This window comes from Alligator mississippiensis, chromosome 13 (assembly GCF_030867095.1).
Source record: "Alligator mississippiensis isolate rAllMis1 chromosome 13, rAllMis1, whole genome shotgun sequence".
NCBI classification, from domain to species: Eukaryota; Metazoa; Chordata; order Crocodylia; family Alligatoridae; genus Alligator; species Alligator mississippiensis.
Window position 1 is genome coordinate 23,368,396 of NC_081836.1, and position 21,988 is coordinate 23,390,383.

A 21,988-nucleotide genomic window follows, 5' to 3' on the forward strand; every position below is an offset into this window, starting at 1 on the left:
GGGATCTACTGACACAAGGTACCTAGGGGACAGTGACCATCACTTAATTAAATTCACTATCCAGGGTAGGGTGGGAAAGGTAACCAGTAGGGCAGAATTGCTAGACTTCAGAAAGGCTAACTTCAGTTTGCTCAGGAGATTAGTAAGTGAGGCACTGAAGAACAGGAGCATTGGTGAGATGGAAGTCCGGGAAGGGTAGTCATTCCTAAAGGGAGCAATCCTACAGGTGCAGAAGGAGACAATCCCATTGCACAGGAAAGAAGCCAAGAAACCCTCTTGGCTGAGCAGGGAAATCCAGGAAAGCCTAGAGGCAAAAAAAGAGGCATATAGGCTGTGGAAGGAGGAGATAGCTACCAAGACAGAGTATATCTATTTGACCCACACTTGCAGGGAGGCAGTTAGAAAGGCCAAAGCAGAAATGGAACTCAGGCTGGCAACAAAAATTAAAGACAATAAAAAGTCCTTTTTCAGGTATATAGGGAGTAAAAAGAAGGCTCAGGGTATCAGGACCCCTATAGGACAAACTAGGGCAATTAGTGACAGGTAGGGGGGACAAGGCTGAGCTCTTCAGTGAGTTTTTTGCTTCCATATTCCTGAACATGGATCAGGACAAATCTCCCAACTGGATTACAAACAGGCACAAAAGGTACACCAGCCCACCAACTGTTAGTGCTGACTTGGTGAAGAGACAGTTGGAAGGACTGGATGTGTTTTAAGTCAGTAGGCTCAGGTGATCTCCATCCAAGGGTACTGAAGGAATTGGCCAGTGTCATAGCAGAGCCACTGGCACAGCTGTTTGAGCACTGTTTGAGTGCTCAGGACAAGTCCCAGAGGATAGGAAAAGGGCCAATGTGGTCCCTATTTTCAAGAAGGGGAGAAAGGAGGATCTGGGTAACTATAGACCAGTTAGTTTCATCTGTATCCTTGGGAAAACCTTTGAAAAAAATTATTAAGGTTCACATTTGCAGGAGTCCAGCAGGAAAAACAATGCTGAAGAGATTCATAGCAGGTAGATCCTGCCTGACTAACCTTGTTCCTTTTTATGACCGGGTCACAAAATACTTAGATGCAGGAGTTGAGGTGGATGTAATTTACTTGAATTTTAAGAAGGCTTTCCATACAGTATCTCATTCTATTCTCATAAATAAACTGAGCGGCTGTGACATAGATAATTACATGCTCAAGTGGGTGGCAAATTGGCTTTGGGGTCATTCCCAGAGAGTGGTGGTGGATGGGATGGTATCAACCTGGAAAGATGTGAACAGTGGAGTCCCACAAGGCTTGCTCCTTGGATTTGTGCTGTTCAATGTCTTTATCAGTGACTTGGATAAGGGTGTGGAGAGCACTCTGTCCAAATTTGCAGATGATACCACATTATGGGGTAAAGTTAACACACTAGAGGATAGGGAACAAATCCAGGCTGATCTGGGCAGGTTGGGAAAGTGGGCAGAACAGAATAGGATGCAATTCAACAAAGACATGTGCAAAGTGCTGCACCTAGAGAGAAGAAATTACCAGCACACTTACAGGCTGGGGGAGGGCCTTTTCAGTAGCACAGCAGCGGAAAGGGATCTCGGATTCATTGTTAACACCAAGATGAATATGAGCCATCAATGTGACGAAGCCATCAGTAAAGCTAACTGCACTCTATCATGCATTAGCAGGTGCATCACAAACAAGCCCAGGGAGGTGATACTTCCCCTCTATGTGGTACTGGTCAGGCCACAGCTGGAGTACTGCATCCAGTTTTGGGCGCCATACTTCAAGAGGGATGTGGATAACCTTGAGAAGGTCCAGAGGAGGGCCACTTGTATGGTTAGGGGCCTGCAGGCAAAGCCCTATGGGGAGAGGGACCTAGATCTCTTCAGCCTTTGCAAGAGAAGGCTGAAAGGTGATCTTGTGGCTGCCTATAAATTCATCAGGGGAGGCAGCAAGGAATAGGAGATGCTCTGTTTACCAGGCACCCCTTGGAGTAACTAGGAACAATGGCCACAGACTGACAGAGCAGATTTAGGTTGGACATCTGGAAGAACTTCTTTACGGTTAGGGTTGCCATAGTCTGGAATGGGCTTCCAAGGGAGGTGGTGCTCTCCCCTAGCTTGGGGGTCTTTAAGAGAAGGGTAGACATGCACCTGGCTGGGGTCATCTAACCCTAGCACTCTTTCCTGCCCAGGGCAGGGGGTCGGACTCGATGATCTACTGAGGTCCCTTCCAACCCAAACATCTATGAATCTATGAACTAATTGCTTGGGACAAGTAAAGACATAACAGGGAAGGGAATGCAGTTCAAGGGTTTATAATTAGTGTATACGGGGGGACACCAAGCAGAATACATTGGACAGTGCCTACCAGCCCTCAAGTCCAAGGAGCTAGTGGACACTGTCCAGTGAAACTGCTTGGAGACAAGATTGGACCAAGGACAGGAAAGTGGCCTTGCTGTCCCTGGAGGTCCTCCTGGCTAGAGCCTCCTTCCTGGTGAGATAGATGGTGAATTTAGCCAGGGCCAGGAGGAGGTTGACCAGGAGGTCCCAGGATTTGGTGGGGTTTCGGACAGGGAGTGCATAAATAAACAGGTGAGGGAAGTAGTACAGCCAGAACCTCAGCAGGAGAAGGGACTGCAGCCTGGATCACTCCAGGTAGGCGTGTGCCAAGGTCTCCCTCTGCTCACAGAAGGGACAAGTGTTAGGGGCATCCATGAAGCACACAAGATACACATCCATGGCAACAGCTGTGGAGGTGCTGCCAACTAAGGTCCCTGGTGACTCATGAGATCAAGGTGGAGTAGACTTATCCACTGGAAACATGAACAACTCATGCCCTCAGTGGCTGGGGGGAGGGAGAGGGGCATGGCAGTGGTGGGATGGTGGCAGTGGGAGCCCAGTGGTGGTGAGTGGGGAGCTCCCGCAGATGCCGCTGGTACTGTCAGCAGGGGGGGGCGACACAGTAGCAAGTGCCAACCAAGGGTAGGCAACCACCCGCTGCTGCCACCAGCAGCAGCTCGCAGTGGCGAAGGGCCACCACCCGCAGGCACCAATGACACTTGTTGGCGCCTTTTTGTAGGGGTTGCACTGCCACATTCGGGGTGCATGTGCACCCCCTATACATTGCCCCTGACTGGAGACCCTCATCCTTGCCAAGCGTGTCTCACCACTTGGTGTCTGGGCAGAACACGAGGACATGATGGTGGAGAGTGCAGATCATGAGCGTGTAGAGCTGGTGGTGATGGGCAGTTAAGAAGCAGACCAGCTTGATACCCTCCCAGCTTGCTAATATGGTGAGGCAGGGAGCTCCAATGGGTCTGCCAAGGCATGAGCCTCACAACAATCTCCAGAGGGCTAGGGAATACCAGAGGCCAGGGACTGCTTTTGCACAGGACCAGATCAATGTAGCCAGGGGTAGTGTCTGGCAATGGTAGGGGGAGAAGAGAATGATGGGTATAATGGCTGTTGGGGCCTATAATTTGGTCACAGTCTATTTTAGTAAATTTCCCATTAGAGGAGCAGAAAAAGCCACCTCCAGTAGATGAGCCAAGCAATAGTCCTTGGGCACTCTGCCTGGAGCACTGCCCTATGGGGCTATAGTGAGAAGGGCCCATACCCAGTTCCTGCTTCCAGGTTGGTATCCCTGCAGGCACAGTATCTCCCAGGCCCTCTGAGTGGCAGTGTGTCAGTCACAGCATTTCTTCAGGTCCACAGTTTCTTTGAGACTATAGCTTTATGTGTAACTGAACTGGCACTAGTCACCAGGCCAGCACCCAGCTACTTTCTGCAAGAGCCATGATGTAGAGTGTGGCTGGGCTCAGCTTGCCAAGGGGCCAGGGGAGGATCCCAGGGAAGGCAGTGGGCTCCAGGTTCTTGCTGGCTGAGTCTGGCCCTTCAGTTCCTCTCAAACAACCTGAAGACAGCAGGGTAGCAATCCAGCTTAGTGTGGGTGGGAGGAGGGAGCTACTTGCTGGGGCACTAGGGTGGGTATGAAACCCGCTGGGGAGGCAACCTCCGGGACTCATGCTGCAGCCTGATGCCATCTTTAGTACAGCCACAGCTGCCCCCTGCAGAGCTGCGCTCACTCTGCCCCTCTGAGACGCATCAGTGGGCAGCTGAGTCCCAAGACACAGCCGGTTCTGGGTCCCTGATAAGGCCTCTCTGGGAATGATAAATCAGGAGAAAACACAGGGACCAGGAAGGGCAACTCAAAGCAGCTCACACTGGTGGTACCAAAGGGGCTAAGCAGGAGGAGAATGAGCATCATGAGCCAAGGGCAGCTGGTGCTGCCAGCCTCCCCACCCCTGCAACATTGCCAAAGGAACCAGGGCAGAGTGTAACCATGCACATGCACAAACACATACACATGCATGCATACTCACACATGCACTTGCAGGCACATACGTCCCTCACACGTGTCCCTCCCTACCCCAGCAGTTCAACATCAGACAGGATGCAGGAGCTACTCCCCCTAACTGGGGAACACCAGGGCTAAAGCACCCTGCATCCCAGGCCTCCTGCTTTCATGTCTCCTTAGCAGGCACTGTCTCTGGAATCCGAGAACCCTAAATTAAAGCAGAAGTATGAGTGGCATGAGTTAGCACTGGCTCTGATTCTTGCCCAAGTACAGCCAAGCCATACAGTGAAGCCTGTAAGCAACAATGCCAGCTCAGACAGCTAGATCCAAGAGCCGGTGCCTGTTGAGGCTGCTCTAGATCCCCCGCTCCTGGGGCTGGCCCAGGTTCACACAGCAGGACTCAGCACTGAGGCTGACAGACTGGGGACTCTGGAGCCCACAGTACCAATCCTAGACACAGAGGCTGGGGCCTGGGGAGGCATGACTAGATTCAGATGGACCCCAGGACTGCTGAGCTATACCCTAGGCAAGGCATTTACTCTGCCCTACCCTCACCATTTGCAGACACCCACCCTGCTGCTGAGGACCCAGGCAGATGATCAATGGGCATGGATGACATTTCATGTAAACCACCAAATGAGCTACTCTGCATGTGTAAAATAAGAGCATATGTGCTCATGCAGCACCCCTGGACAGACACCCATGCCCACACACAGGGAAGGTTCCCATCACTGCTCCCCCCACCCCACCCTTTGCTTTGAGAAGTTGCTTCCCCTTCTTCACCCTTCACCCCCCGTCCCCCCGACCATCCCCCTGCTCTGTGATGTTGCCTCCCACACTCCCTACACTGGTCCCTCTGGCTCCTGGCTATTGGCTGGGCCACGGCCCAGGCTGCGCTGCCTGGGTGGGTCTAGCTCCAGCAACAGGTGGAATGTGAGCGGCCAGGTTTGTGTTCACTGCTCGGTTAGTAACTGGGAATATCACACGTGAGTGCACAGTCCTGGATGGTGCAGGGCAGCGCCGGAACGAAGCCATGAGAAGTCTGGCAGCACTGAAGTGACCCATGATGACCTGAACACAGGGCTTATTAACCCCTTGGCTTCTGGGGTGTGGGTCTCATGCAGAAGATGATACCTGGAACCAGCATATTTCAGCTGCAGCAGCCTCCTGAACTGTAGGTGTGCAGCAAAGACCTGGTGGGGGCTGCTTCCTGGACCCCAGCAGTGCTGCTGGCCAGACATGTTGAGTTGGGAATGGAGCTAAGCATTGGCCTACTAGGACCTCTCACCCCCCCTATTCCTCCCTCCCCAAGCACATACCCCCAAGGACTGGGAGCTCTGTAAGTTGTGGGGCAGGGGGGTCGCACTTACCCTTCACAGGGGTGTCTGGGTTCAAAGTGTGACAAGTATGAGGCATCAGGTATCAGATTCTTACCCACACCTCCCCCCACCAGCAGAAGCCATGTTCAGCTCAGATGGTTAACAGTGGGGTCTTTGCCCATCTCTGCCCCTTCCCCGCCTGGGCCCAGTTGTGGCTGGAAGCTGGAGGCAGGATGGATTAGCTAAGGGAAGACCTTTCTATTGGGTAGGACAGGGCTTAGTCTTAAACCCCCAGCAACTGGGTGCCCTGATGACAGCACCAGAGCAGAAAGGGCGCAAACACCTGGCCCAGCTCTGTGTTAGGCTGTATTAGGCTGTACCCACCATGATGGAATTCCCAGCACCTGCTCATCCCCTGTGTGCCAGTCCAGTGCTAGCAGGAATGCCCACCTCCCTTTCAACCCCTGAATGTCCCAGCACTAGGAATGCCCCAGAGACCACAACTCTACTGAGGGGCCAGAGCCTCCCGGATGACCCATGCAATCCTGACACATCAGCTCCACCTGTCTTTGAGCCTCATTTGAAGCCAGGTTGGAAAGTGCTCTGGGGACCAAACTGGGGGATACCCCTGTTCAGGAGGTGAAAGCTACCTGGGTTCTGCAGCAATTCCCCCTGCCTCAGTCCATCTCTTGTCAAAGTATTTCACAAGCACAGAAACTGCCCTAATTGGTCACATGGGCAGGGTGACGAGGCTGTGTCAGACAGGAAGCCCTGTCCTTGCAAGGAGCTCTGGACCAGGGGCATAACAAGGGAGCAGGCAACCGGGGCACCCATCCAGACTGGAGGCTCCCCAGCAAGTCTGTGCCCCTGAAGCAGCAACAGCAGCAGAGAGCAGGGTCTCCAGGTCATTGCTGTAACAGCAGCACAGCAACAATCGAGGATGGGCAGGCCACTCTGCCAGCAGCAGCCAGGGAATCTCTGGGACAGATAAGACAGACTCTTCTCCTTCCCCTGTTCTTCAGTGCTCAGAAACCCCCCCGACTCCCAACAGGGTTCACCCAGGACTCAGCACCCTGGCTCTGCCCATCCTCCCTCCCGCCAGATTTTTCCCAGGGTGCAAAACCTACTAGTTACACCTCTGCTCTGGGACCAGGTCTACCTCAGGGAGAGGAGGAACTGTGAAGGCTGACCAGTGCCTGCTTTGGCCTTTCAGGGACCCTGTGGCCTATGAGGCCTGAGTTCCACAGCCTAACCCTGAAGTAGGGCAGTCAGGCCAGTCCAGATGTTGGGACAGTTAGCAGCAGGGTCTGAGCATGAGGGTATGAGTGTAAGCCCCTATACACACACACACACACACACACACACACTGTGCAGAAACTGCTGAGTCTCCAAGCCCAGGTAGCACAGCTGGCTGGGCTGCGGCCACCGCTGCTGTGGAGGAAAAGGCCCAGCTCAGGAACCTGCAGTAAAGACGCTGGGCACGGACCATAGTCTGGCACTGTGCCGCTGCCCCAGCCTGACCCCACCTGGTGTGTGCACCTCCACCCCCATCCACAGGTCAGGTGCACAGGCGAGCCCAGGCTTGCCTGCCAGTGCCTGCCCATCTCTTGGCCCATCTCTCAAGGCAGAGGGGAGCACGCCAGGGCACAAGTGAATGGGAAGGCAGGGATCAGTGAGCAGCACAGTGCAGTGTGTCCCAGCAGCCACAGGAGCTGCCTGAACAGCCTATTGCTGCATTGTTCTTGCCGCTTTGTCTTTCTAAGAGCAGGTGGTGACTAGCTCCTTCATTGACAAGGTCCATGTCAGGCCAGGGGAGGTTCCCTCCCAGTGGTTCCCACTCCTGAGGTCACCATGCAGATCAGGGTCCCAGCTCCCCTCCACCACAACCCCCTTCTTTCAATCTATCTCCTCCTCCTGCACAGGCAGTAAGGAGGTGGAGGCCAAAGAAATAAGCCTGGCATAGTGAGGGGGCCCCACAACCTCTGCTTTGTGGGCAGCAGTGCCAACAGGATAGAGATGCTTCCAGACTGCTCACACCCACACCCTGCAGAGTCCAGCAGCATGAGCCAGGCAGGTGCCACCTGTAGTGGCCCAGGTCTGGTTGACTGAGCCCCCTTCTCTCCATGAGCCCCACTGCTGAGATGAGTCCTGCCCACAGCCAAGCTCAGTCAGGGCCCAGCCTTGGCATCTCCTGCACCTTGGTTTCTTCTGCCATACAGCAAGCACCTGCCTCTGGGACTCCATTCCTGGGACTGACTCGTCACAGCTCCTCAGGTCTGGAGGAAGTAGAGCCCCCCTGAGCTGCATTTACACAGGAGATGCAGTGGTCTCCAGAGATGACAAGGGCAGCTCAGACCAACCCCCTTGGACTTGGGGCCATTGAGACATTGTTTTGGTTACAGGATTTGTTGCCCGCCTGTCCCTTCCTGGTCTTTCTGTGACCCCCTGTGGGTCACAGGCCTCTTGCCTGTATCTCTCTGGGGTTCAATCCCACCTACTCCCACTCCCAGTTTAGCCTTACCCTGGGTCTCTGCTGTGGTCATTCATCTGGTCTCACTGGGTCTTGTGAATCTTCACTGTGGGAGCTGTGAGCACCAGGAAACACTGTGACCAGGGACCACCCTACTCAACAGCAACGTAGAATCATAGAAAAGTAGGGCTGGGAGGGACCCCAAGAGGTCATCTAGTCCAGCCCCTTGCACGAGGTAGGATCATCCCTATCCAAACCATCCCATACAAGTCCTTGTCTAACCCAGTCCTAAAAACTGCACAGTCAACTCTGTCACACAAGGCACATTGCCCAGGCATCAAAGACACTCTCACCTGCCACAGGGGGCACAAGGGCTGTCAGTGTCCTGCTGCTGCAATGGTTGTCAAATGCACTTGAGAGATCCCAGGAAGAGCCACTCCCCGGCTGCATAGGAAGTCAAAACCCCCCACAGTTGGTACCAGTCTGACCATGGGGGAAAACGCTTTCCTGATCCCAAATGTGGCATGCATCTGATCCTGAGTGGAGGGGCAAGACTGTCTAGTGAGAAACTTCTGGGTTTTAGCATCAGCAGGAGCGCCGGCATGCCCCAGTCAAAATCCCCAACCTTGGCTGCAGCCAGTGCCTCTGAAGAAAGCAGAAAATCCCCAGATACCTGTAGCAACAGGAAGGGAACAATTAGGAAGAAAAGGAGAACTAAAGTATGACACAGGGGAGCAAGAAGTACAGTGGACCCTTGTTGCCTGGTTTCCTGGAAGAGCCCTTCAAGCAACTGTCCACCACTTGCTGTGAGAGACCCCTTCTGCCCTGCTATAGCCCTTCTGAGGTCCTGGGGCTCCTGAGTCTTGGCCTATCCAGCATTCCCTCTTTACCACCCCCCCCCCCGGCGGGGGCTCTTGAGCAGCAGAGGCATACATGATGGGGCTTGTAGCTCTGGCTGTGTGGAATGGAGTAGAGCAGGCAAGATGCTGTTGCAAGGGGAGGGGACACTCCCAGCAGGCAACTTAACCCCCCCCCCCCCCCCCCTGCCCTAAAGTGATAGGAAGCCCTTAATTTGGTGCTGGCTGGAGGGCAAGAAAAGGTTAACTTTTCTGCTGGCAGAGACACCTCCCCTTTTGGCAACAGCACCTCCCACAGGGACAGGGGTTGAGGCTGGTGAGGGGACTTCTGCCCCTACTCCCTTGATACCCCTGCCTCCATTCCAGTACCCGCCTTTACTACACATCTGAGGCTCATGCCCATTACACACCCTTAATGCTACTGCTGAAAGACATCTTGTCTGGAGCCATTGCCTTCCTCTCTGCTACCAGCACCCTAGGGACCAACAGAGTAACAGCCCCCAGTCACCAGCCCAGCACAAAGAATTCGTCCAGCACTTCACAGCAGCTCCTGTCCCAGCAGCCACCAGCCCTCTGGCCTTTCTCCTGGCTGGGTGTCAGGGGTTCAAAGCCAACAAGAGCCCCTGTGCGCTCTGCACCCCACTGTGACCCGTTAGCTCTGTGCCAGCCCTTCTCTGCCCCTCCCCCCAGCTGTGTGTTCTGCAGGGGCACAACTAACCAGCCCCAAGCTTACTGCAATGGCAGAACTTGCCTCAGCCCCTGGTCTGGTTGGTGCCACGTGACCTCCTGCTCAGAGCGGTCCCACAGTGACACTTGGTGGCTGGGGGTGGGTCTCAGCTGCCCTGTCCAAATCCATGAGGTTTCTGGGGCAGTTGTCAAGTTTCTTGACTTTACCCCTAGCTCATGCACTTCTCCCAGCTGCCAGGCTGTGCTTGCTCTGAACTCTACCATGTGGCTGGGGTGACAGGTCTCCCTCCATGCACAGTGGAAGCAGGGTCTGTCCTCCAGCCCTCCAGAGATGCAGTGCTCCCACCTCAGCTGAACTGTGACTTGCCTGAGCCCTGGGCTATTTGAGCCCCCATTTCCCGAAGTGAGCAGAATGTGTCCCTGTCAGTCCTTCCCACTAGATCTGGTGTATGGACAGGCTACGTGCAGAGGTGGGATAGAAGGGGCACAGTAAGAGGACTTGCTGTGGCATGTGACAGCAGAGTCCCAGGGAAGGAGAAACGAGAAAGGTAGGAGATAGACAGGATCCCAGCTCCTGTTTCAAGGGCAAGGGACAAGCCCACACGGCAGCCTAGGCAAGGCCTGCTGGTGTCCAGGCTGTCCTCACAGCCTGCAGGCTTCGAGAGATAGGGGCACTCATCCCCAGGGACCTGGGGCAGTTGCTGTAGGGAGCGAGTTAGAGCAGGGGTGCTAGAGCAGGGGTATATGCTAGGTAGTGACTGGTCTATATAAGGGGGTAAGAGTATCCTACAACTGCTGGCTGGTGGAACTGCTCCTGCACCACAAAGAGCAGGAGCTCCCACAGTGCTGATGCCACTGCTTGCACAGGAGTCAAGCTTAGCTGGGGAAGGAGCTGGGGGCACTGCATCTTGGGAGGGGGGAGGTGCCCGGCTGTGTCATGTCCCTGCTGGTGCAGGGGCAAGAGGAAGGCCTGGGACAGCAAAGGGAGGGAGAGAACTCAACAGCAAAATCTGGAGAGAACAGCAAAAATCTTACCTGGCACTGGAGAAAAGGGGATGTGTCCTGTCCTGTCCTGTGCCAAACAGCTACACACATACCTCGCTCTACCCTGCTGTACTCTGCCAGATGGAAGAGCCAGCCCAGCCAGGGCCCCTCACCTGGCCCCAACAGCCAGCACAGGGTCATCATGGCTGTTTACTTCCCTGGCATAGGGAAAAAAAAATATTTGGGGGGGGTGGGGAGGGCAGCTGGGTGCATGTGCACATGCATGCACACGTGCCTCACCCCAGCAGGTAAGTCAGTGGGGAAGGAGCAAGGGGAGGGGAAAAGGCCATGGGGGGGCAGGGAGGGGTTTAGATCAAGGCCCCAGTGGTGAGGGAGGGAGCAAAGCACACGCAGGGGCAGGGGCTGGGGTGACTGGGGCCCCAGCTGGGCTGGGTGGTGGGACAACTGGATCCCAGGCGGCTCGTCCAGGGGCACAGAGGGCTCCCACCACTGCACACACCCTGACGGAGGCCTAGGGGACACATGCCCCCCACCCCTGATCTGTGTGTGAGGCAGAGGTGGCTGCTACTGCATACTGGGCTGTGCTGCCTGCTGCAGCTGTCCTGAGAGCCACGCGATGCTACGTGCGTCCCACTGACAGGTGGGCAGGGGGCACGGCGCAGCCCAGCTGTGGCAGGCACATAGTGTCACACTGCGCCCAGGGCAGCTGCCACAGGGAGCACAGTGCAGTGTGCAGCACCAGTTGCCTCCACCCCACACACAGATGGGGGGCACATGCCCCCCAGGCCTCTTCCAGGGTGCACCCAATGGTGGGAGCCCCCTGTGCCCCTGGATGAGCTACCCAGGCTCTGACTGTCCCACTACCTGGCCTGGCGGGAGTCCCATTCACCCCAGCCCCTGCCTGTGCCCCGCTCGCTTCCTCATTGATGGGGCCTCAATCTGCCTCCTCCCCTCCCCCAGCCCCTTCTTCTTCACAGAATAGATTGATATTTGCCTGCTGTGCTGGGCAGCCAGTGATCCCCACACCAGGCTGTGATCCTGGCTGCATGTGCGCCCCTCCCCACCCCTGCTGCAGTCACCCAGAGCCATGGGCCAAGCTGTCTTGCTACCCATTAGTCCCAGCCTTCCACCACCTATGTTCCCTGGCCCAAGCCATGTGCAGCAGGCATTCCTGGCCCTGACCTGGGCCTCCTTTGTGAGGCTGTTTTATCTCCTTTCCCTGATGGTCAGAGGTGCCTGGGACCTTTCCAGCCAAGACACAGGGTGTGCTGGGGCAGGCGCTGGGCAGGGGCAGCAGGGAATGCAGTAACCAGCAAGAGTGGACTGCATCCCCACACCCCAGGCCCAGCCTGGCACTGAAGACAACAGCAGGAAGAGGCTGATGTCTAAAGGGAAGGCTGCCTTGCCCCACTCTAGGGGTGCAGGACCAGGTCCTTAGGGAAGCTGTCCCTTTTGCTGCCACCCCAACCCCGCTGTCCTTGCACCAGCTTTTCTCCCTTGAGCTTAGTGTGCATGCAGGCAAGCTGGGACCTGCCCTGCTGGAGTGAATCCAAATCTGTGCTGGGTTCCAGCAGCAGCCCCTCCTTTCACTGTCTTGCTGGGCACTGTACAGTGGGGATGGAGCAGGACAGGCTGAACTGCCTGAAGTCAACACAAGGACCAGGAGGACAGCTGAGGTAGACAGCATCTTGCCAGCAAGTCCACCAGAACACAGGGCACACTTGTCCCCAGGGGTCAGGGTGTGCTTGGGAGAAGGGTGCTTGTGCGCTTGGGTGGTATAAAGTGGGCTCTAAGCCCTAGCCTTGGGTCCCCCTTGATGACCTTGGCCAAGCCCTGGGCCACTGAGAACCTGCTCCTCCTCTCAAGGTAAGTTCTGTCCCTGCGTGCACAGGAAAGGATCTGGTGGGGGTCATGCTAACCCTGTGAACGTGGTCTCCTTTAATGAACACAGGAGGCAGCACCTCTGCACCCTGCTCACCAGAGTGGCTCCTCAACCTGGTAACACAAGGCAAGGGAGCAGCATCAGGCAGCACTGGCCAAAAGACAGGTTGTGGCCAACAGGTAGGTCGCCTGCAGCCCAGTCTGTCACAAGGCCACCCTGAGTGCCATGGCCATGGAAGTGCTTGGGGCATGCTCTCCTCCCAAGGAGTTGTGGGAGATACCAGCAGGCACCTGGGGTGCTAATGGGATGTGATGACTAGGGCAGCAGTTCTCATCCTTGCTGGGCTCAAGGCAACCCATTCCAAACACTAATTTATGTATTACAGGGCCTCTGCAGAGGGGCCAGGCAGTGGGGCAAGGGAATGGCTAGGCAGGGACAAGCCTGACCCAGGACTCATCTGTTTACCTGCTCACATCTTGCTGCACCTTTCAAAGGACCACACAGCATCCCAAGGCACTACAGCACCCTGGTTGAGAATCACTGTACTAGGGGAAGGAGCCTGGTGGACAAGCTCTTCCTTGCAAGAGGTTGTAGAAAGACTGGAGACTTGAGTCTGTGCTATGACTCTCGCTCCACAGTGGATGCTCAAAGAGGCAGTGTTTCCACCAGGCTTCATATTCTCTCTTGGTTCTCTAGCCCACCACATTCCCTCCCACCTCCCTGACCCCCAGGATCTCCCACTGTTGTGACACAACATTGCTCCAGCCTCTCCTGCCCCTCCATTCATCCCCTCACCTTCCATTATTATGAGCTCTCCTCTGCTTGTATATGGGTTCTGGCTTCTTTGCCTCAGAAACATGGAGAGGCTAAAGAAATCAGAAGATAGGAAAGGGCCAAGTGCCCGCTCCTAGTTTGGACCTAGCAGGACAGGTTTCTGCACACCATCTGCAGCCTGGGATGCCAGGAAAGGAGCAGGGAGCCCCTTCACCCCAGGGAAATGTGCTCGCCAAGTGCTGCATCCTATTCATGAGATGAACCCAGCCTAAGACACTATGTCCAAGATTCATGAACTGTTCTACCTGCCCCTCCTCCTGTTGCATCAGCACTGGTGTGCTAGTGCCATGCACTGAGTGTGCCTCATCTCAGGTCCCAATTCTGCCTCAGCAGGGCGTCTGGGCCATGCACCGAGCATGTTTATCCCCTGTGCAGTGACCCTACTCCACAGAGAACCAACTAGTCCCAGCTGGCTCTGTTTTTAATGAAGCAATTGTTTTTTCTCATACTAGCCCTGCTCTAAGCACCAGTCTGACCTTGAATCCAAAGAACAGAGATGTTTGCCCACCCAATCCAAGACAAGGCATGGGCAGATAGCATTGGAGCTGCTGCTGTGAGATTCTGCGCTGCTCTTGAAGCAAACACAGACCTCCAGGTTCAGAGGGAGATATAGCATGTCCCAGATCCCAGCACAAAGCCAACATTTTGGAACCACTGGGGCTTGGCTTGTTCCCAAGCCTTGAGTGCATGAACAGAGTCCATTACGTGTATGCACTGGCCAAGTAGCCTGCCTGCCCTCTGAAAGACCATGGTCCTGCCAGCTCTGTATAGGACAGCGCTGGCTGGGCAGGGCCAAATGCCCACAAACCACAGCTTCCAGATGTCAGTCCTGATGCCATATTCCAGGGTCTGATCACCTTAAAGAAGCACTTCTTGAGCTCTACACCTCACTGCCTGTCAACAGGGCAAACCCAGAGCTTCCCCCACTGGAATAAGCCAGTCCAGTAGCCTTTAATGCATGCAGACACTGTGCCCCCTGGTGGCCAGGCCTGCCATCACACTAGTGCCAACCCAGAGACATGACAGAAAGGCACTGGGAGGTGGCAGAGAGAAACTGAGGCAGGAGCTAGTGTTTGGCTCCAATACATGGGGGATGGGCAGTATTGTGTGCACAGACTCTGACGTGCAACAGGGACTCTGGAAATACAAAGACAACTTGGGTCCTGGCATCCAGGATACTGCAGTGAGGAACTAGGCTGCTCTCTGGTTCCCAGTGGCACCAGGATTCTGCCCTTACTGCCAGGGAAGGTGGTGCCAGTGCCCTGTGGCTAGCACAGTGAGGATTCCCTGTTGTGCTGGCACCTCTGTGGGGCATTTGTTTTGTGAGTCTCAAAGGCACAAGGTGCTCTGAGTAGTGTTCCGTGGATGTGACGGGCTGCCTGCTTTGTATGACACTAGAGAACACCCAATGAAAGCACAACAGAGTGTATGGCTGCATGGATTTATTACTATAAATATAGAAATAACAGGATCCTGGCTGGCAGAAGCCTGCAGCAACCCTCTGTCACTGTGGAGATGGGCAGCTCTGTGCTCCAGCTCAGAGGGGCAGCCCTGGCACCATCTCACTGGGAAGGAAGGTGCTGAGACACAGAGGAGGCAGCAAGCAGTGGCCATGTCCACAGGACTGATATGGGCAAGGGGAGACCTGAGGCTGCCCTTGCTCCCACAGCACCCCTAGAACACAGCTGGGCCAACACCAGGTGCAGGGAAGCTCCCCACAGCACAGAAAGCAGGGACAAGGCACACGGCAAGGCCACGGCACTGAGCAACATGATCATTGTGGGTGCAAGGGCACAAACAAGGCTGCGACACTGGCACACGAACTGGGGAAATGCAGAGGCCCAGCTGCAATCCACACTAGGCTGCCTCTAGTGCAGGGGCTCCCTCACCCTGCAGGCTGTGATGGCCTCAGTCCCCCAAGCCCCTCTGGCTCAGACTGTGGCCTGGAATCCTCCATCTCCTGGGCTGTGGCAGGCAGGAAGGCTCCACATACTTTGGGAGGGAGGAGCAATGGAACCTCACTACTCATCCATGAAGGCTTGGGGCTGATCTCCCACTGCATCAGAGTGACTTGCTGTGATCCAGCGGTGACAGGAATCCCCTGCGAGTGAGGCAGTCAGGCCTGGTGTCTCTGTGGTGCTGGTTTGTGCAGGCCAAGGCACCCTGCCCTCCTATACACAACAAGGCAGGGTCATTCCAACTCCATCACCACATGTCTAATGGGAGCCTGCTCTTGGGGTCCAACCCAGGCTCTGCCCAGCAACAGCACCCTATTGTGGCAACCCACTGTGTGGCCTGAGGACAAACTGAGGCTATCAGTGTCCTGTATGTAAAGAACCCCCTGCCACAGCCTGAGGCAGCAGAGATGGACACATGAGAAGGGTAGGGACATGTATAAGCAGCCAGGGCCTGTGAGCCATGGCTCATCACTCACTCCTGGGTCTCCTCCCAGCAGAGTCCATAGCAGAGGGTTCCACTCCTCTGGCCCAGGCGCTGGCCCCATACAGCCCAGGACCAAGAACCAGGCTCCTCATCCTGCACTAGGGGACTCTCGGGTCTTCTCACTGGAGCCAGTGACTCCAGCACCCCTTGCACTGGGCCCCAGGAACCCATTACCACTCACTGTGGGTTTGGCACAACTGTCCAGTCCAGAGCTTTGGCACTGGTCAGGACATTGTGCAGAAGAGCCCAGGGGTCTGTAGCAGCTGAGATTTATGTTTGAAGAGCTCAAAGATTACCGTCCCTAATTTCAGCACAGCACCTAGTTTCAGTCTGGCAGAACGTAGCAGGTGCTGACCTTGCCCTGGGGACTCCCTCAATTAATTGCTAACTCTGACCCCTCTCCTTCAGCCCAGCACATCCCCATGTGGTCCCTAAGTGACAAGCTGGCTGCAGGGCTGGGCACTTGCTCAGGCTAGCATCAGCTGTAACCCTGGGAGGACAAGCTCTGGGACAAGTAGCAGGGTGTGAGGGGAGCTCCATGCTGTGCTACCTGGGGATTCTGGGCCAGGTCATCGTCCTGCAAAGGCTGGAATCTTGCTTACAGCTGGCCAGGACAGACTGACCAGGAGCAGGTTTCCAGAGGGGTGGGCATCACATCCTTAGCAGCACAGCCTAAGCCTGTGCCTCTGAACAGGAGGTAGAAGCCCAGTCTTTCAGGTCCTTCCACGTGAGCCCCAGGGAGCAAGCATTAGCTGCAAGGCAGTCAGGGGGCCTTAAGCCTGCCACCACATTCCCAGACCATTCCCTGGGAAGGCACAGAGAAGGGGCAGAAGCCCCTGGAGGAGAAGCTAACCCACTTTTGCTGGGGAGTACAGCTTGGTTTGGGCAAGAGTGGAAGCCAGATGGAAGCAGAGATCAGAGCGTAAGGGAGGAGGTGCTGTCCTGTTGCATCACAGAGATGGGAGAGAGCTGATTTTAGGTATGCCAGTGCCGCAGCTGAGCTATATACAAAGGAAACAGTGACAGCAAAAGGCTGTGCTCAGTCAGCGTGTGTACAAAATATACAGGTACTGTCCTTCATTTACTGCGTTTCATCCCAAACCCACCCCCCTCCCCAACATAAAAACCAACACCAACCCCAACCCAGCTCCGCTATGGGGGAATGGTGCCATGATCATCAAAATGGGGATGTACTTTAACCATGCATGTCCTTAAAAACCCGATCTGTGCAAATGTTGTGTGACAGTCTGTGAGGGGATCTTCTGATCCCCAGGAAAGTGGGTACTAGGATCCTGAGGCTGCCAGATGCTGGACAGAGGGGAGACACTAGCCTTCAAGTCTCACAGCACTTGCACGTTGGTTTAGCACACTGAAGCCAGGATCAGAGCATTGCCTAGGTGCACTGCTCTGAGCTGGAGCAGGGCAGCTCTCCCCAAAGCTACAGGGAGAGAAGAATTCATGTGTGTAGTCTTGGATCCTGGTAGCCTGGGCAGAGATGACCAGACAGTCTCAGGGAAGGCTTTGCTCATCTTCCAGGTGCAGACGTGTCTGGTTGAAGAGGAGGGGCTGAGTGGGACTGTTCGCGCCATGGCTTGGAAGGGTCTTGGTAGTGAAATCAGATGACCCTGAATGAAGGGAGTGACAGAAAAGTTACAGTCCAGACTAAAGGCTTACCCTCACTGCAGTCACTGCTGCTTCCTGGCCACAAGGGACAGTTCAGGGTAAGTGGTGCTCTGCACGTCAAAAGGGCTGGAGGGGGCACATGGGCACAGCTACTTTCTGGGGGTCTGAGGAAAGCAATCTGCAAACAGGACACTCCTCACAAAGACTCTGGCAGGGTTTGGATGCACAATAACCCCCTCTTTCTGGGAAACAAAGTTGAGAGTGGTAGGCTGGGTGGGGCTCTCACAGGATTTCAACTCCAGTCTCTACAACTAATCCCTCCACCCCACCCCCCCCAGGTCATGGAGGCAGGGGACCCTGGAGTAGGAACCTGAGCAGAGAAGGGAACGTGCTCAGACATGGGCTCTGCACACAGCCCTGACAGCAAGCAAAGTATGCACATGCCTGGGATCAGATTGCCTGTGCCAAGCACCTGTGGTCAGCTCAGTGTCCTGGATGCATATTTTCTGCTGTGTTACTGAAATGTTTAGAACACATGATGCCCAAAGACCTGCTACAGGATTCCTGCTCCCCGGAGACCTGTAGCTCGGTCTGAATTTACCCCTCTCTTGGGCAAAAAAGTGAGAGACAGTGAGGGGGCTGAAGGGACACACTGTGAGCACAGTGGTGCTCTGCACTTATGGGCATGGTGGCTTTTCCCTGGGGTGTTACTGGCCCTGGGGATGGAATCAGGAACCAGGGATGTTTCTTGTCAGGGATCCAGCCCAGAGACGTGACGAAGGGATCAGGTCTGCTGCTGCTGGCTAGAGCACTTGGCAGAGGCACAAGCAAGCCTAGAAAGAGCAACCACTACAGTGCTGGGAGCTGAGCTGAGCTCCAGAATTCAGGACAACTGGCTTGACATGTGCTCACCTCACTGCTCTGGGGCTGCTGTGGGATGAAGTGTCCATCACAGCAGCACACACTGGTGGGGTAGAGTGAAGGGACAACCAGGCTCCAGCCCTGCCAGCACATCTGCCCTCCCCAAAAGGCTCCTGCTGCCCCATACAATACAGTGGTGCATAAGAAAGAATGAGAAGACGTACCAGTTTACTCCTCTATACCAATAGAGCAGGAATCAGGACCCAGTGCTGCCCAAGACAGGAGGGAGAAGGCAGACAGGAAGGAAGGAGACATTAGAGAAGTGCTCAGAACAGACTGCAACTCTACAGGAGAAAATAGGCTGCACAAGTTTCTGGGGCTGAGCTGGGAGCAGCTCAGTACATGGGTGCCACACAGCCCTGCCCACCAGCACAACCCTGCCCCACCCCAACTGCACTCTATAGGGCCACAGGAGAGAGGGGGCAGCACTCGGGCTATCATGAAGAAACAACCTCCTTCCATGGAAGTCAAGTCACTGCTGGAGGATCCTAGTGACAGGAGCCCAGACCCTGCCTGCAGAACAGGCAGAATACTGTCTCCATCCTCCTTGCTGCCCATACATGCCCTAAAGGCTGATCTCCCACTCTAGTAAGAGAGCCCAGGGGGCAATGTCACAGCCCCCTGGCTGGCCAGCCAGCAATGCCTACTGTTCCATCTCCTTAGCAAAGTAGGTCTGGTCTTTCCCCTCCCTTGGCAACTGGTGTGATCTCAAGCAATAATACTAGGAGCCTGCATATCTTGCCATGTACTTCTGTAGGTATGATGAGGGCCTGCTGCTGAGTTCTTCCCCTCAGGGCATGTCACACAGCTGGAGCTGACTGAACATCATGACCTGTCCAATTGGATGTGGCCATCATTAGATAGGCTACCAGACGTGCCAGTGTTAGTCGTATTGACCCATGGATCTAAAAGTGGGTTGCAGGAGGAAGAGGGGAGGTTTCTCACTGGCAGGCATGGGGAGACTGCCATCACATGTGTAATCATGTCTTTTAGCAGTGGCTGCAGCCCAAAGAGCAGAAAGGAGAAGGGGTGGCAAGGAGAGAAGGGAGGGGATGGGAAGAGAAGAACAAGAGGGCGAGGGGAAAAAGAGATCCAAAAGGGGAGGGGACAGCATTGGGAGACAGAAGACGGCAAGTTACCGTTGTGCTAACCTCCCATGTCTAGGGTACCCTATGGACAGCAGCTAGACATGTACCACCAAAGGGAATGTGAGGGCAGGAGCCTGAGGAGAGTCCTGTCTTTGCTGAATTAACAAGACCAGGCTCACTGGGAAGGAGCTACCTGACTACAGGATCCAGGGCAAGAAGCTGCAGGCATGTTGGCTCTGCCCCAAGTACATGTATGGCACAAAGCCCTCAGCAGTGCACCCCCTCAAGGCTGGGCAGTTACCTGGCAGGTACACGTCTACTGGAAGGTCACTCTCAGACTGTGTAAGGCTCCTGTGCTCACTGCAGCTGCTCTCCTGCAGGACATCTTCACCAGAGGGAGGGTGGCTACCTGAATCAGCAGGGAGCATGGAAAACTCAGTCCTAACATGGCTGCTTCTCTCATGCAGCAGATGGGGGGCAGACAGTAGAGCTCTGCCCTTCCTCCCACCAGGGACAAACCACTGCCAGCAAGGTTAGAATATGGGAAAACTTTCTTATTGCAACTTCCCCTCACTGAGCCCTTTGGGAAGGGCACTGGTCACAACACCAGAGTGAGAGACAGCCCAGTCCTCTCAATGGGATCCCAGCCTGCATCTCCACCCTGGGCCCAGAGTTGTGCTACTGCTGAATGAACATTGCATATCAGTGCTGGAATGGGAATGATTTGCTGGGGGAGAACAAAGTGCCTTAGCTGGTAGGGAAAACCATCAACATGCTTCACTCCTCTCCTCAAAGGAAGTCATCTTCAGGCTGATCACTATGCAGCCTGGGGCAAAAAGGCTATATACTGCTGCAAAATTGTCCATGGCATTTGGTTTGGGTTTTTTTTACTGACTCTGGATTTTCCTGCCCATTGTTGGTCAGTATTTGCAGCTGTGCCACCAAGCAGCATCTCCTCCCCCTGAAACCCCATAGTGTAGGCCAGGAACAAGGAGACAGTGCTAGTTAAGTGGGGGCAAACGCCATGGCTCTCTGCTTTGCACCCATCAGCCTGTCCTGGTCAAAACACTATCTCAGGAAGGGAATTCAGGAGCCATTCCCCCATGGCTGCCCCCAAACAGGGACACATGGCCATTCTCTACTCTGAGACCAGCAGTTTTAAAACTCACGTTGGAATACTTGTTTTAACAACAGAATCTGAGGAACAAAAAATCCTGGTAGAAGCATTTGTAAAAATCACCAGACTGAGGATTCTGGCAGAGACCACATTTCTTTTGTGAAAGCCTGTCAGGTCATTCTAATCCCTGCTCTCTGATGTATAGAAGGCTCCGGCTGTGTTTGTGCACTAGCACTAGAGGGCACATGATCCCCACTAGCATCACAGAGAGCAGAAATAACAGGCTAGAGCACTTCAGGTGCTTTGCCATTTTCCAGCTCTTCTTTCCAAGGGAAAATGGAAATCCTAAACTGTTCCCCTGCAAAGGGATCCCTGCACATTAGAGACTGTAAATCTGGTGAACACACTCCCAGGAGATGGCCTAGGAGCCCTGAGGAACACTTTGCAGACAGAGCAGGAGAAGCCCAGGCATAAATCAAAACAGCCAGGACCTCTGGGGGCAGTCGCTTCCAGCTTCACACTCCTCTCTGCTTACCTTGCTGCAGAGATGAGGCCTCCTCAATTTCTTCAGCTGTCATGCTCTGTAAAAAGGAAGAGCAAAATTATCTCTGCATGCTAGACTCCTTTGCCCTTGGATTCAGTATCCTGTAGTACTGCTCACAGGAGAGCTGTACCTAACATCAGTTAGATACAAATGATGCCATAATACAGGGTGCCCAGCATTAAAACCACATTAGCACATCATTGTCTTGGGAAACAAGGGTGTCTGTCTCCTTAGGCAGAAAACATCCCTCTGGCAGCAGCAGCAGCGGAGTAACTCCTGGAGGTTCCCCAACATCAAAGATGCTGTAGGGTCCCCAGCATACCCACCCACGTTCCCAAGTTCTCTGTATCCACTTCTGGGGAGGGAAGATGAAGCTAACATAGCCCCTTTGCTAGTGCTGATGGCACTCGGCCTTTGTTGGATTCTCTTGCGCTAGGGCATGGGGAACAAAGGCTTTTTTGCTATGAATGAATGTCAGTCTTAATATGCATTGGCTACAGCATGAGACACTGGTCGTGCCCAGCTGGGTTTGTGAACAAACCTTGGGAAACATTTCACTAAGGGGCTAAGAACCAGGAGGTGCACTGCACAACAAACTACAAATATTACCAGTGTTAAATGGTCTCACACACAGTGCCCTGGGCCTTTTCCTGCCTTTCAACTCTGGTAGAAGTGTTCCATGAGAATAATGTTCTTTGATAATGGGAATAGAAGGAGAGTTTAAAACAATAACAGACTTTACCCTCTCCAATTAATGCTTGTTGCACTATGCAACCCTGGGCTAAGTCATTCTGATCACTCCCATGATCAGGTAACAAGAAGGGCTCCTTCTTACATAGGCAGCATGGGAAAGTCAAGGCA

The 21,988-nt window shown here is 54.5% G+C and overlaps 1 protein-coding gene across 6 annotated transcripts in view; it reads right to left on the bottom strand.

Annotated features, from left to right (window-relative positions):
* Positions 1–14,819: 14,819 nt before the first annotated feature.
* The window catches only part of MGRN1 (mahogunin ring finger 1), a 171,339-nt gene continuing 164,170 nt past the window's right edge, over positions 14,820–21,988 (bottom strand). For 2 of the 6 annotated variants that reach the window (XM_014602242.3, XM_014602243.3), the window contains 4 exons: positions 21,119–21,164; positions 19,768–19,875; positions 18,543–18,587; positions 17,432–17,459 (listed from right to left, as the gene is read on the bottom strand). In XM_014602242.3, coding sequence (XP_014457728.1) covers positions 18,547–18,587; positions 19,768–19,875; positions 21,119–21,164 — 195 coding nt within the window. In that variant the 3' untranslated portion in view covers positions 17,432–17,459; positions 18,543–18,546. Of the gene's footprint in view, positions 15,564–16,868; positions 17,460–18,542; positions 18,588–19,767; positions 19,876–21,118; positions 21,165–21,988 lie in introns of those variants that run through there. The other 4 variants (XM_014602240.3, XM_014602228.3, XM_014602232.3 and 1 more) reach the window with 3 other exon arrangements.